The sequence below is a fragment of the Protomyctophum parallelum genome (assembly GCF_964188405.1).
Source record: "Protomyctophum parallelum genome assembly, chromosome: 14".
NCBI classification, from domain to species: domain Eukaryota; kingdom Metazoa; phylum Chordata; class Actinopteri; order Myctophiformes; family Myctophidae; genus Protomyctophum; species Protomyctophum parallelum.
Window position 1 is genome coordinate 48,284,939 of NC_139709.1, and position 16,510 is coordinate 48,301,448.

Genomic DNA, 16,510 nt, shown 5'->3' on the forward strand with positions numbered 1-16,510 from the left:
TGTTGACAGCTGGGCAACGTATATCAGCAGCGACATTGCTTTCATACCCTTGTAGTTTCAAGGCTTTTGTAGCCACATTAATTCCATTTTCTCCAGAAACTGGCTGTATCAAATATTAATGGACATCATTAACGACGCACAGCCACCCCCCTGACAGAAAGCCCGGGATGATCGGTTTATTTTTCAAGAGAAATACCACAGAAACCTATAAGGCAGCATGTCTCTGGCTGGAGCAAAACATGTGTGGGGGGAATAGCTGCAGAGTGCAGACTCTCAACATACAGGAGACAGAATAGTGTCCTTGATGCAGTGAACGAGCACTGTTGTCATTTGTCAATCTGCAATCTAACGGGCCGGGTGCGTACATTTAGATATGACACCTGAATTTACCCACGTCTGTCTAGAGGAGAGGAGAGGAGAGGAGAGGAGAGGAGAGGAGAGGAGAGGAGAGGAGAGGAGAGGAGAGGAGAGGAGAGGAGAGGAGAGGAGAGGAGAGGAGAGGAGAGGAGAGGAGAGGAGAGGAGAGGAGAGGGTGTACCTGCTGTGTTGGAGGTGACGGGCCGGGGGGCGGGGCCATCAACACGACTCTCAGACTGGAAGTCATCGATGGACGGACTCAACAGGGGACGACTCTCCTGCTGCTCTCTCTGAGAGAGAGAGAGAGAGAGGGGGGGGGGGGGGGAGGGATAGGGGGAGAGAGGGAGAGAAAGGGGGGGGGGGAGGGATAGGGGGAGAGAGGGAGAGGGGGGGGGGGTGGATAGGGGGAGAGAGGGAGAGCGGGAGAGAGAGGAAGGGAGAGAGAGAGAGAGAGAGTCTCAAAGCCTGGTTTGCTCAGACTGACTGGATGTAATATTATGACACTTTATCTGTGTCTGGTAGCTCTGCCTCCTCGTCCTAACACATACATGCATGCACACACACACACACACGCGCGCACGCACGCACGCACGCACGCACGCACGCACACACCAGGGGCGTATCCACACCTGGTCCTACTTGGGCCTTGGCCAGTTGGCCCAGGTATTTCCGAACTCGGCGCAGCAAAAAATAAAAAAATACTTTTTTCATAATGTGAATGCAATCACTGCATTCAATTTATCAAAATATGGCAGTGGGTGTATTATTATTATTATTATTATTATTCATTTTCCTGGATCCATAGCCACTGGCATTGCCTAGTTTGTCCATCTGTACCTTGCATGGATTGATTGGTCATGCCTGCCTGATGCCTGACATCATGTGCTTGTTTCTAGAATAGGGCAGATTTGTTTGTCTTCACCCCAGAAACTTGCATCTTCGTTTATGATTAAATATGAATGAGAAGCCTCTCTGAGAGTATCCTAAATGTTAGCCTCACAATGCCAAACGTCTATTGCCAAGTTTTTGGAAAGAAAGGAAGTGAGCAGTCCCTAGAGGAGCTAGCCTACTGTAGGCCTACAACAGTTGTATCCTGAGGACTTCAGCTTTACTGGGCAGTGGGCAACTCCACAACAGCGTCCGCCCTTGATTATGGATTACTACATGTTCGAAGACATCAAAGGTCAGAATTGAATTGTAATTTATGCTGAATGTATTTCCATTGATTGTTGGGTGCTGGTGCTATCTTGCTAATTTGTAATTTGGAAGTGATTGAAAGAAACTAGCTGTTAATTGTTACACTCTGCAGTCTTCAATACTCTACACTAATACTTCAATACTAGTAGGCTGCCTGGGAGAGTGTGCATGTTGTTGTTTTATGGTTTTTGAGGAGCGCTCCTATGTCCAGCTTTGAGGGTTTGTGTAAACACAAACATTGTGTAAACACAAACATTGAAGACGAAGGTGCGATTTTTAGTTTACATTTGGGAATGTGATGGGATGAAGTGTCTTGTAGCAGCCTGACATTACACCTGTCAATCTCTAAGACACCTGACTTAATATTTTTAGGAAATTGAAGGCAAACATCGTCAACAAGCGCCTCTAGGCTGTAGAGCGATGCCATCAGTTTTCATAGCACTCACTTGGGCACTTGAACTTGACTGTGATTTACGTCATGGGCCCCGATGGTGTTAATTAATTAATTCAAAACAAAATTGCGCACACAGTGTGCCCAGGCAGATTTTCCCAGGCCAAGGTAATAATTAATTCCTGCATACGCCACTGACACACACACACACACACACACACACACACACAGACTGCAGAGTCCTGACCTGTCAAATAACAGTGGGATATAGAACAGCAGCACAAACAGACAGTCACATGATCATGTTCTGATTGGTTGAAGGAGAACACAAATAGTAGAGTTGAGTTCAAATGGAAAGTGACATTTTATTACAACAATGAACTGTTGGATGCAAAGAGACGCACGCACGCGCACACACACACACACTCACACACACACACGCACATGCACACGCACACACACATGCACACACAGACAAGCACACACACACACACACACACACACACACACACACACACACACACACACACACACACACACACAAACACAAACAAACAAACACACTCATTAACTCACGATCACATCGGACCAAAATAATGTGCCTTGGATTAATTTAATACTAAATATAATCCAATGCCGTTTTAGATACATTAAACTGGATACAGACAGACAGACAGACAGACAGACAGACAGACAGACAGACAGACAGACAGACAGACAGACAGACGGTGGAATTGATCAGTGTAAATGACTGATCGGATGCTGATAGCAGGATCATTTACGTCCTCGGTTGACAAACTGATCCTCGCACAGACACAACAGTCACGGTGTTTACTAGGGCCAGGCAATGAACCCAAACATCTAAACGTTTTCACCTTACATCATTATGAAATAATCCATATTAAAAAAAAAAAATCTTTTTCTTTTTTATATATATATATAATTGACTAAATCAATTAGTCTGACTAACCACTGGGGTCCCATATTCTGGGAAGACCTTCGCTGAAAATAGCCGCTCAACAAGCTCACAGCGTGTTTTGCTTGTGGATTTGCTTGACGACCTGCAAGGTCACGACTTATCGCCTCGATTGTAACGGAGGCAAAAGATTGAAAACAAGCGTGATTTTGAAGTGGCACCGCCCAGCCCTAGTGTGTACAGCACCACTATACCAACCCAAACAGGAAGTGTTGGCCACACGGCCCCCACACGGCCAGCCACTTCCTGGCGGGTGGCGGTCTCGTCATGCCCACCTTGGTTGTCACGGTGAGGAGGCTATTCCCTTCAGAGGAGGCCTTTTTACCAGGAAGCTCCTTCATCACCATGGCAACGACCCTTTCACCTTTTCCCTAATGCAACAGGGAGATCGACAAAGTGAGGGGAAGGGTCGTCAGTGGTCGTCAGTTGTTCCCACATGCTGTCTATGAAAGCGTTGTTACAACAACATAGACAAACCTACCAAAACTTCCAAACTTTAGTTTGACGTTTAGAAGGACCAGAATAACACAATGAAATCACCATTTGCTTTGCTTTGTAAATAGTACAAGGCCTGATTTATGCTCGGTGGCGTGCCAGTGTCAACACAGCGGAACTAGTGAATGCTCATTCGCTATTTTCACCGTGCAACAAATGGCGCACAACCAACCACGAATCGGGTTCAAGGATTCTGACTGCTCAAGGGTCACTGTTTTGTCAACCAAGGACACAATTTACCTGCAATCCTTCAGTTCAAATGTTCAAATGTGGGACAAATAAACAAATTCACCAAATGTTTTTTTTCTTGTATAGTGGTTGTTGTTGAAGATACTATCCCTGAGATTAAACATCCTTCCGGGAATTTGAACCTACGTCTCCCCCGGCAGTGTAAATTAAATCTCTACCCAGTGATCTAAGACAGCCTGCCTGCTTGGCATGAGGAGCTTCAGCCTATACCACTTGTCAACCACTAGTGTTCCCACTAGAACATTAAATCATAGTATATTGTATCAACACACTCAACCATACAGATGATCAAAATAACATTTTAGTAGTTCTAGATAGTTCTAAAAGTTCTAGATTGCGGCTTTGAGGGAATGGAAACCCTAGTCTGATTGTGTGGTATGTTTTCCTGTACCGACGGGCAAAAACATGGCAGACTTAGCTGTATTAGCCCCTACACCATGATTTAACCATGTGATATTGGCTAACCTAAACCTAACACACCCATTATGAATTATTTGAGACACACATGCGGTATATATTCGGGAGCATATATGGCCTAATCTGCCATTGTTATGGAGGTGTAAAGAGCACAACATTGGGGTTGGTAAGATGGATCATATACAGCTTTGCATTCTTTACTTTTTTGATGAGTTCAAATACCTCACAAGCTCACAACTTGTCAATGTGGAATTGGCTATTTTCACAATTTTAAAATGTTTTTTTTCGAAATGGTATAAAATGCCCCCAAGTTTAGGCATAAGTGGCATAAGATAGGGCCCGAAAACTTAAATGCCCTTGTGGAATCAATAGGTCTACTTAAGAAGGGGGTGCTCTAGAGACAAAATGGATGGTACGTACTGATTTTAGGTCCAGTTGTATATTTACAGCATGTGGCACCAGGTGAATGCCATTAATTTGCTGGTAGGTTACGCGCAAATGTTTCGGACAAACAGGACAACGATGATAATGTCCTGACGAAGGTCCTTCTTTGACCTTGAAACAATGATAAATAAAGCAGAGGCAGTGGGGGGGGGGGGGGGGGGGATGCATTATGTTTGAAAGGTTTTATCTAGGGATTTACTCACAGCAACAAAAAACCTTTTTGAGAGAGTGCACCTTGATCTCCTTGGATATACTTTCACTGTTTCCCAAACAGTGGGTCAGGACCCATTTGTGAGTCACGGACCAATTTCTATGGGTCACGACTTGTACGAATTCCCTTTTCCTTTTCCTACAAAAATAAAAATGTATATACCGGTGTGTGTATGTGTATATATATATATATATAATATATATAATCAAAGGTTTTTGTTAAATGAATTTGAAAACAAACAAATCTAAGAAATTCCATAATATAGTGAAAAGAGCAGATCTACTACAGTAGCTCACAACATGGCGCGAAACCACACATTGTGCAAGTATTTTTCACTAGTTTTGGTCCCAGACAGACGTCTCATTTCTCTTTTGGGTCCCAACCTGAAAGGTTTGGGAACCAGCAGTACTAGAGGTCCTGGTAGGTTATAAAACCAGCAGTACCAGAGGTTCTGGTAGGTTATAAAACCAGCAGTACCAGAGGTTCTGGTAGGTTATAAAACCAGCAGTACCAGAGGTTCTGGTAGGTTATAAAACCAGCAGTACCAGAGGTCCCCAAAGACAAGGACTGATGATGACTACTGGTCTGGACAGCAGGATTGTTCATGGTTGATGTTGATGGTTAGAATTCTCTGAGAGTCTCTGTTAAACAAACACATAATCCTGTCTCCTAAAATGGAAAGCAGATATTTCCATATTCAAATTTCACTTGTTACTGCATATTGCTTAACAGCAACTATCTAAAGTGTGCCTATGTCTCCAATCCACTTTATTTATAATGGAGCTAATTTGAAACAACGGCATTGAACCAAAGTGCTGAGTACTCAGTAAACAAACTGAGTAAAATACTACACTAAAATACTAGGACTAGTATGTCTTGCACCCACGCACTGAGTATCCAGTGTACTGCATATTGACAATTATAGCAGGGAGCACTCAACAGAGAGGAGTGATCATCCTGGGTACAGCATAAGATGTAGGCAATTTGGCAGCCATGTTGATTTATAGGCAACAAGTGAAGACACACACACACACACACACACAGGTTTGTGTACTTTTTATTTGCATTGTAATCGCCATAGGGGTATTTTAGATCGCGGGGGTGCGTGACATGAAATGTCTAATGCTGGTGCTATGGTTTTATTTTAAATATATTAACATATTATGCCAATATATGGCAAGTAATGCAGCATATATAGCCTATGCCTCATATATTATGACATATTCAGGTTCATATATGTGGATAAAAAGGAAATATATATCTTATGGTTATGCAATGGCCAAAAAGGTTTGGGAACCGCTGCTCTATATAGGAAGGTTGTGGGGCAGCTAAAATGAAATGAATATCAAATATCTACAGTAAATACTGAATCAAGCAACTTAAAACCTTTCTGGGGTGTTCACAATTCACATAAGTCTGAGGCGATAACATTACCAAAGGTTTTTTTTAAAGTGAAATTAATGAAATAACTGGCTTGACTTACTTAGAAGGAAACCAAAACACTCACACAGGCACACACAGACATCTGTTTGAATGATCTGAAACAGATCATTAGCATTACCGTTGTACCGTAAAGTGTATTTATTTATTTATTTTGTCAGTGAGCATCTGACAAGAAAGTTGCTCGTTCAAAAAGCTCTGAAAATACCAGAGGGCAAATTAAGTAATGCGGTCCGCTTCAATGTGCCCAACGGTCCCTTGTTTCCGACACAAACCCTACAAGGGATAGTTCACAATTTTTTTTACTTAAGTTGTATAAGATACTAATATAGTGGTTGCAACTGTATTAATTGATTGCCCGAGTCCCGTGGTGGGAGCTCTGCTCTGGTTTTGGTGAATATTATGTAGTTCAACTTTGACCCCTCTATCAGTGCCTTGCTCGGGAGGGGGGTGGTGGCCATTTACCCAGATTATTCGTGCCACTACAGGGAATCGAACCGAGAACCTTGCGGTAACAAGTGTGTTCCCCTAACCTGCTCCCGATATGAACATACGCACGCACGCGCGTGTGCGCGCACACACACACACACACACACACACACACACACACACACACACACACACACACACACACACACACACACACACACACACACACACACACACACACACACACACACACACACACACACACACACACACACACACACACACACACACACGTTTATATATATTAAACTACATGATCGAAACCAGCACATACAGTCATGTGCGTGTGTTTCAATGCAAAGAGAGTGTACGTACAGGCATGGCTGGTTTCTACTTTCTACACATACCGTAACCATATATTATTATTATTATGTACATATTATGTAAAATCCGACCCATAAAGCCTGGCTGTGACGCAAGTGTGAAGTGATTAAATCATGTAAATGACTGAACCATAAGTGAGCTGTGATCACAGAGAATAGAAACCTGTGAATGGTTGAATGAAGCCAGCAGGGTTCTGACTCTGTCAGCCTCCAGACCAGATGGTCATCACTTTAAAATCCATCCCTCAACTAATGGGGATTTTGACATTATTGTATTTTGTATTTTTAAGGGGGGTGGGGGGGGGGTGAAAGGAAGTGGAGAGAATAACCAAGAGAGCGAGAGAGAGAGAGAGAGAGAGAGAGAGGCTAACAAAGTGCAAGGAGTGTGAGAAAGTGAAAGAAAGTGTGTGTGCGCGTGTGTGTGTGTGTGTGAGCCTGTGTGTGTGCACCAGGCAGCCTGTGCGCTGGGGAAAGAGTAGGGGGAGTAAAAGAAGAATGATCATAGGTTTAAATCCCTAAACTCAATTCTTTGGGGGAGGGAGACATGTAGTGGAAGTGGAGAGAAAACAGGAAAGGTGGTAGGTAGGTAGGTATGGGGAATGACGTACAGAAAATGGTTCCAGCCTTCAGGGGAATTGAACCGGGGACCCACACGCCCTCTAACAGACCGATGTGCCCTTGAGCGAGACATCCATTGTGCTCGGAAGTGCAACTGCATATGTGGTATGAACCAGTGGTTGTCAATTAAAGCACCTTGATGAGGTGCCGGGGTGGTCCCATGCAGCAAAAACATTTTGATACAGCATCACAATCATTTTAACCCGTGCTCTATTTATCTTAACCCATTTATCCATATTCCATATCACGGCATGAAAAGGTTTGTACAGCATTAGGCTGGTTGTATTGGGCAGGTGTGTGGACTGGACACTGAAGATGGTTCCAGAGGTAAATGATTGATGCCGGTAGTTAGGAACCAAATGGTTCCTTCCAGGTCTGTAACTTTGAGAGTTATGGGGGGGGCAGTGGCCCTTAATGCAATCCAACCTGGTGGTCCTTGAAATTAAAAGGTTTGAGAAGGACTGACACACCTCAGCCTCCAATCACACACCGCTGGTCTGGGACCTCATCCACCACAGCCTTTTCTCCTGTCGCTCCTACACGGTCTGTCTCTCAGCTGTCCTACGTCTGTCTCTCCTACACTGTCTGTCTCTCAGCTGTCCTACTGTCTGTCTCTCCTATTATACTGTCTCCATCTCAGCTTTCCTACTGCCTGTCTCTCCTACGCCGTCTATAGCTCTCAGCTCTCCTACACTGTCTATCCTATGCTGTCTCCATATCAGCTTTCCTTATACTGTCAGGTCTCTCTTACATGGGGCGGCAGTGGCTCAGGGGCAGAGTGGCCGATAAGAGTGGCCGGATGGGAACCGCAAGGTTCTCAGTTCGATCCCGGGCTCCCTCAGAGTTAGTGTAGAAGTGTCCTTGATCAAGACTCTGAACTGAACCCCTAATTGCTCCCGATGAGCAGGTTGGTGCCTTGCATGGTTTCCTCTGCCATCGGTGTATATGAATTTGAGAATGGGTGAATGTAATGCACAATCTATGTAAAGCGCTTTGGATTAAATATATATGCACCATTTACCAGTTACCCCGTATCCCTCTTAGCTTCATTCATGGTCGGCTGCACAACGGTGTCGCTTGTAGAAAACAGCATACCTACAAGCCTTCAATGTGTCGCGGATGCGACAAAGTATGAATCGGCTTTTAGTCGTGCGACAGCTTGTCTCACGTGAGTGAGTGGACTCGTGTACCAGGTGGGAGGTAATTGGCTCTAATTAGATGCCGTGGGAGTGTTTTTTTTTCAGAACAGCTCAGCTCAGCCACGGAACGGTCCAGCTCAGCACTGCTGGGGGTCTCCAAGGAGCTGACTGTACACTGTCTGCTCAGCACAAGCCAGGGCCAGGGTTATTTATAGGCTCCAAATACACAACCACACTGAAAGATTCCAGAGTCTGGCAACCGACACTGTGTGTGTGTGTGTGTGTGTGTGTGTGTGTGTGTGTGTGTGTGTGTGTGTGTGTGTGTGTGTGTGTGTGTGTGTGTGTGTGTGTGTGTGTGTGTGAGAGACAGAGAGAGTTGTAGGGGAGAAAGGAAGTCATGTTGAGAAAGACAGAGTGTGAGAAAAACTGTGTGCGTGCGTGCTTGTGTAAGAAAGAGTGGGCGAGGGAGGGAGTAGGATAAGTATGCAAGAAATGTACAGAAATACATTGTGATTTTGTTTTAAAGATTATGCAAATGTATATAAAGTATGCCGTGACCGGCCCCGCTTTCATGCACTACTGTACTGGGACATGATTGATGAGTCATTTTGAAAAAAAGAAGCTATACAGTATCAGGTTTCTTAGTGTTTTCTAGTTTTATTTTATGACAAAACACAGCTTTGACAACACACGTTTTTAAAATTAGGTTTTTATTCATCTGTTTTCAATCTATCTTCATATACAGTAACTGGTCCTCACATGGCAGCATTTCTGTCTACTCGGAAATTGCATGGTCTCAGAGGAGGGCTGTGGGATTTCTCTGTCAACATGCCAATGTCACAGTTCATGAGTTCACTCCTCAGCCTGTCTTTGACTGTGTCGATATGTCTTTTGGACATTTAGGGATACCGCACTTCTGTTCTTGCTTCCTTTTGTCTTGGTCTAGTCGTCCCCCAGGTCTTGTCTCTTTACTTTTTACTAAGGCCCATCACTCCCAGACAGTGGAGCATATAGGCCAGTGGTTCCCAAACTTTTTCATGTCAAGGACCCCCAAATTAACACTTATTAGCCTACGGACCCCCATTTGAAAAAGATATGCCAGGGACCCCCATAAGGGAATATCTTTACGTCTCTAGCAGTGATTCTCAACCCGTTTAATTTCAAGGACCCCCAGTTTGACATGCATTCGTCTACGGAACCCCATTTAATGACATTTCTATCTCTGGGACCCCCAATTTCTATTGCAAAATCAATGTTAATTTTACTCTGAGAGTGAACAAATGGAACGGGTCCATTTGGTTCCATTTGTACACTCTCAGAGAGTTATAGACCCATAAGGGTCCATTTGGGTCCTATAACTATCATTTAGCTGGGGACCCCCTGGAACTCCCTCAAGGACCCCTGAGGGTCCCCGGACCCCACTTTGGGAACCACTGATATAGGCCTTCGACGACTCTTCTCCAGCCAACATGGCTTTCTCCCCAACTGGTTCTTTGGTTGTCATGGATATTTCTTTAGAGGACCAGATGTTCTTCAGGATGATGAGGCTTCTCTAGCTTTACCTAGCGGTACATTTACTGGCTGTGACGTCGCCGTCTGTGCCGTCCTGTTTGTAATGCTGCCGAGGTAAGTGAAGGAGTCAACTTCCTGAATGGGTTCGTCACCTAGGCCTACTGTTACTGCATTATTGGTCAGGATCAAAGTTCATCTTCATTAGTGTTTGCTCTTCTTCCTGTTTATTTTAACCCTATCCCCGGGGCCGTCGTTGCCAGCTTGGTTGTCTTGTCCTGCATCTGATGGTGATTGTGTGCCGGGAGAGCTATAGGTCCTCCGCAAAGTCGAGGTCATCGAGTTGTGTCCATAGGGTCCACTGTATGTCGGTTTTCTTTCATCGTAGTGGTCTTGTCTCAGCACCCTGTACTGTAATTATTGTTAACCCTAGTCACCTGTGTCCTGCTTGCTTGTTTGCCTGTTAGCCTATCCTGTGTTAATTGTTGTTGAGTTCATCTGTCTCTAGTTAGTTCCATGTCTATTTATACCCCTATGTTCCGATGTGTTTGTCAGTTCATAATCCCATGTTAAGTGTGTCTGTGTTGTCTCTGTATGTAGGCTATGCTTTCTGAAAGTCTTATTGCTTGTTTGTGCATTCTGGAAGAACCTTTTGTTTAATTAGCACTTTAAGTTAATCTGTTCTGCCTCCTGTCGCCTGCTTTTGGGCCCTCCTTCAGCTAAATTTGTATACAGCAGGTGCCTGAGGAAAAATAAAGGGAAGCTCCGCACACTCAGATCTGCGCACAATCAGTTTATTTTTGGCAAGCTTTCGGTCTACTGACCTTCTTCAGGCAGGTGCCAAAATCCACATCCACAAAGGCCAGAGCAGTGTTGGGGGCTTTTTAGTGTGTTTTTAGTAAGTGTTGCTTTTTAAGTGTAGTGGCTTATTTGGGCTTCCTTACTGATTACTGTTTAAACCAGTTTTCTCAAACATTTTCATGTCAAGGACCCCCAAAAATGTTGTCCCTGTCAATCTGAAAATGTGTGCCAGGGACCAGGGGTGATTTGTTTCGTTTTTTTTCCCCCCAACATTTATTTATTTATTTTAAATAGCAGATCTACAAGCTCACGACACGTCGCATTGTGGAAATGTGTGAGCTTGTTGCCAATGTGTATAATATACACATTGGCAACAAGCTCACAAATGATGCAGAGAAAAAGGCCAACCGGGTGCTCACTGTGCTCACAGGAGATAAAAATGTCTTAAAGGGATTGTGACATTTAAAACACATTTTTGTAGATTTTTTGGCTTTTTTGGCTTTTCTTGACATCAATTTCACCAAAAAAAAACGAAGTTTGAACATTCAGTGTATTCTCTGCTGTCTGGACTTTTGTGAATAATTATGCAAAAATGTCTCATCTGGTTGGACGGCAGTAATATACGTAGATCTCCGCTAAACCTCCGCCCCCTCCCCTCTGCTCCCTGCATACCCTCTCTTCTCCGCCCCTCTCCTCTCCTCCCCCTAGTGCCTCTCCTCCCTACTTCCTCATTGTGACCGCGACTTTGTTTCTTTGTAATACTTACTAATAATGGCTTCTAGAGAAAAATCAATCTGCTCTGTTGTTGGCTGTGTCAATCAACACAAGTCCTTACACTGGATACCAACTGGCCTAGATGACTCTTTTATTTTTGACGGTGACGTTCCTACCACGTTGTCAAAGAAGTGCATCTTGGGTTGACAGGAAAGGGGGAATTACCGACATCTACAGGCTAAAAGAATGTGTTTTTCCATGGCTTCTCAGGATGCAGATTAGACATACACAAAAACTCCTGGCAAGAAATACTGGAGTGGAGTTGAGTGTTCAAACTTTTTAGACACGTTTGAAGGACCATGGCCAAGACTTTTAATGTTGTTAAAAGTATGTTATAAATAATGTCATAATACCTATAAAGATTAAAGTGTATTGAAGGTGCTTCTAGGATCAGTGGGAATGTAGAGAATCGAGGAGATCCGAGCACTTCAAAATATGGAGCGGAAGTAAAGTTAAAACAAATGCTATTCTATAAAAATGTCAAGATGTTTCAACAGGTTAAGGTCTTCATCAGGGCGAGAACTGGCTTTAGCCTGTGTAGAACATGCATTTTCATAGAATACAAAATTGTTTTAAAACGTTTGAGTGCTCTGATCTCCTCTTCCCTTTTGTGTTTTACGTGCTCGTGTACAGTCGCTTCTTTTGGGCTTGTTTTCATGGACTTTCATGGACTACTTGTTTCTCTCTTAAAACCTGGCGACACTGGGCCAGAGCTTACAGAGAGTCTTAAGGACATGTGATGAGTGCAGCACGCGGTCCGTCTGGAACGGATGACAGACGATGTGTTGACTGAGGAGGATTTATGTATTTATATCGTCCAATGATCTGCCAGCTCTCCATCTAATTAATCTTGCATGAGAGGGTCCATCCCCTCCTGTGGTCGCCTCTGTCTGACTCACCCCACACTGTAACTACTGTACACTGCACATGCACCTACGGGAGCCCAGATGGGTCATTCCTCTTTTCAGTAGGATACACTACAGACAGTGATACAAATGGAAGGGATAATGTCACAGAAGCACCAACAATGAACAGCATACAACTTAATAGCCTGTGCTATGCTGAACAAACACAAAGTGTCATCATCACAGTATCCCATTCAAGTACAATCCAGTATGCAGAGATGGGCAGTATTTGAAATACATGTATTTGAAATACTTTTTTTTTGTATTTTGTAATTTGTATTTCGCTGGGATGGAAGAAATGAGATGCATTTTGTATTTAGATACATTTTTTGACCCAGTATTTGTATTTTGTATCAAAATACATTTTCAATATATTTTGCCCATCAGAGATGGGCAGTATTTGAAATACATGTATTTGAAATACGTATTTGAAATACTTTTTTGTATTTTGTAATTTGTATTTCGATGGGGATGGAAGATGTATTTTGTATTTTGTATTTAGATAAAAAAAATTACCCAGTATTTGTATTTTGTATCAAAATACATTTTCAATGTATTTTGCCCATCTCTGCCAGTATGTAAGCAAAAGGTATACACACAGTATACCTCAACACTGTAGCCTGAATTGCATTACGAAAAAACTAAACGCAGTCTACTCTAGTCCATATACCGTGTTTCGCCCTGAGTTTATAGGCAACACACGTGTCAGTGTCACCAATGTATCAATGTAATCAGTAGGCTATACGATGATCCTGCTAGAAGGTCAGAGTTCGTGTGGAGTTCTACTGGTATCACTTCGAGTTATTTGATCGTCAGTTGACCTGGCAGAGCGACCATGGCTATTTCCTCATTGTATGTAATCCATCTATATCCAATCATTGCAGCCATGCAATTGGGACACTAACGGTTGCCTGACTGCCCCTGGCAAGTAAATAAAACATTCAGCCAAGTGGAGTTTGCTTTCATGTTGCCCGACGAGCAAGTGCATCCATCTTCATTGCGTATAGTATTGGCTATTCATGACGAACAATGCTACCTAGCTTTTCACAAGTAGCAGTTGCACTCACTCTGTCACAAGCAGTTGCCACTCGGCGGTTGGATCGATTGGATTTAACATTAATTTGTTCTACAAGCGCAAATATTACCTATCATTTTATATTGTCGATTTACTTTTCGGGCAAGCGGGCATGACCTTTGGTCAAGTAGAACTTGTACTTGTACTTGCCTGACGAGGAAGTGCCTCTGAGAAATTAGTGTCAACCGCAATCTATCCATCTATCCAGTATCCATATATCCATCTATCTGTAAACAAATGTATTGTTTAACAATCGCGGACCCCCCATCTATAAAGGTTTTTTGGCAGGAACCCCCGGAAGAGAACATTCCAGGAATTCAAAATTATTCAAAATATTCCCAATTTTCTTTTTATAGCAGATTCACAAGCGCGCAGCGCGGCACAAATGCTGATGCGCTGTGAGTGTAGATCTGCTATTTTTTAATAGCCAACATAACTTTGTTGTTGCTGGGAACCCCCAAGGTCCCCGGACTTCACTTTGAGAACCACTCTTTGACTCGGCCTCTTTCACTCACTCTGAGTTGTATTAATAATTAAATAATAGAATTCCATCCATATGGACTTCACGCAGCTCTGATTATACAGAGCCAGATGTAGGCTATTTCAGGCTTATAGGCTATTAGCTCTAATGGACTGACAACTACTATTCCAATCCCAGGGGGGAGGTGGGGGTATTGCAGTGTGTGTGTGTGTGTGTGTGTGTGTGTGTGTGTGTGTGTGTGTGTGTGTGTGTGTGTGTGTGTGTGTGTGTGCGTGCGTACGATAGTAATATAAAGACCATGTCAATGTCAGCCACATACCGAATAAGCCCAGTTTCCACATCATGATAGGATGATGAAAAAGAATATTACGCTGCTATATTACCTCCTGTGCATCATAAACAATGTGACGTGTGCATACAAACTAAAATATAAATTAATTTTATAGTGAGCTACAGTGATTTTCAATCTAGTCGGGGGGGTTATTGTATATCTATCTTCCTGCTCTTATGTTTTATGATGTTGCTTAATCATGCCGAGCAGGGAGAAATCCAGCAGAGCCGAACGCCAAGTCAAATATCATATGCACACTCATTACTCATTCTGCAATAAATATTGTTTAATCTATTCGTGAGTTGTCTGACTGAACTGCTTTTCAGTGGTGGAAAAAGTACTCAATTAATTTACTTAAGTAAAAGTATCAATACTGCAAGTCCAGAATTCAAAATCGACTTGAGTAAAAGTACAACAGTATTGGTTTAAAAATGCACCTAAAGTATAGTCATTATCCAGAATGTCAACCTTTCAATGCCGTTTCTGCATGCCCTGCATTGTTGTGCTATAGAATAAGGATGCGGACTGGCTGGAGGATAGTGCTGCTGTAGCTCTCCGCTGCACACCTGGTCAATACCCTGACGCCCTCCCGCTGTGGCGCCTGTAGAGCTGCAAGATGTGCATGCGCCGAACGGCCGCACGGACCGACGACATGTGCTGGCCCAGAGGGAAATGTATTGGATATGTACACACTCAATACTATATGACACCCATTGGACTGAATGATGATTAGAGCTAAAAATGCTTTTTGTTATGTGATATGTCCCTGCATTGTCATTTGGATACATGCCTCATATTATCTTATCTCATATTATTATGGGGCGGCGGTGGCTCAGGGCGGCGGCCGTGGCTCAGGGGTAGAGTGCCTGGATGGTAACCGTAAGGTTGCCAGTTCGAACCCGGGCTCCCCCAGAGTTACTGTCGAAGTGTCCTTGAGCAAGACACTGAACCCCTAATTGCTCCCGATGTGCTAGTTGGTGCCTTGCATGGTTTCCGCTGCCATCGGTGTGTGAATGGGTGAATGTAATGCACAATCTCTGTAAAGCGCCTTGGATAAAGGCGCTATATAAATGCACCATTTACCATTTACCATTTATCTGTAATTAATGTGATTAATTAATTAACCAAATCTGTGTTTGTCCTTGCATCTAGAAACATGTCATACAGGTGATTGGTCCATGGTGATTGACTTCAGATTTCAGCTGTATAGGTTATTGTGTATTGAGTTGAGTCTAGAGTATGTGATGTTAATGCTCTAGCCTCTGATGAAGGCTCTTTTGTTGAATGCGTTATAAAAAGTGGAAATGTGAGTACTTTGTCCTCCAGCATGGGTTGTAAGAGCGTAACTGTAACTGAACTGAACTGGTCACGGGTGATAAAATCACAATGAAAGTGATCTCGAAGGTCAACCAGTGAGTATCACTCGTTAAGTATCACTTTACTATGGTTGTACTTCATGGTACAGACAGAGGTATCTCTAAAGGTGCCTCCAGACCAAGCAAACTTTTTTTTCTTTAAATGTTTTTTTGTGGCTTTCGCCGCTTTTGCCGTGAGAATAATTATGGTATCTAGTTCACACTGCATGAGTAGTCAGCACTGAAACATGACGAGTCAGACGAGCGGACCACTCTACAGTGGAGTACTTACCATTTCCCCCCCTTATCACTACAACACGGATAACGTCGGCTACCGAGGGTTGCCAGCCAACCGAACATGTTCGGTTCTTCATCAATGGCTTCCGATGCGTCGGCAAGGCAAGCGACGGGAGCTTGTCGTCGAGTCTCCTGCCGACAAGCTGCCGACGCATAATCGTGAAGGAATCTGTGCAATGTGGAGTAGGGCTTAAGCCACTGAAGACCAAGCTGCAGACCTCCCAAAACAAGCTTGT

The 16,510-nt window shown here is 43.5% G+C and overlaps 1 protein-coding gene across 1 annotated transcript in view; it reads right to left on the bottom strand.

Moving 5' to 3' along the window:
* Nucleotides 1-16,510, bottom strand: part of pex5lb (peroxisomal biogenesis factor 5-like b) — a gene marked incomplete at its 3' end in the record, with an annotated part of 61,031 nt that overhangs the window by 22,768 nt on the left and 21,753 nt on the right. Inside the window, exon 2 of the mRNA XM_083782849.1 lies at nucleotides 539-647. Within this exon, the coding sequence (XP_083638975.1) occupies nucleotides 539-647 (109 nt within the window). The remainder of the gene's footprint in view (nucleotides 1-538; nucleotides 648-16,510) is intronic.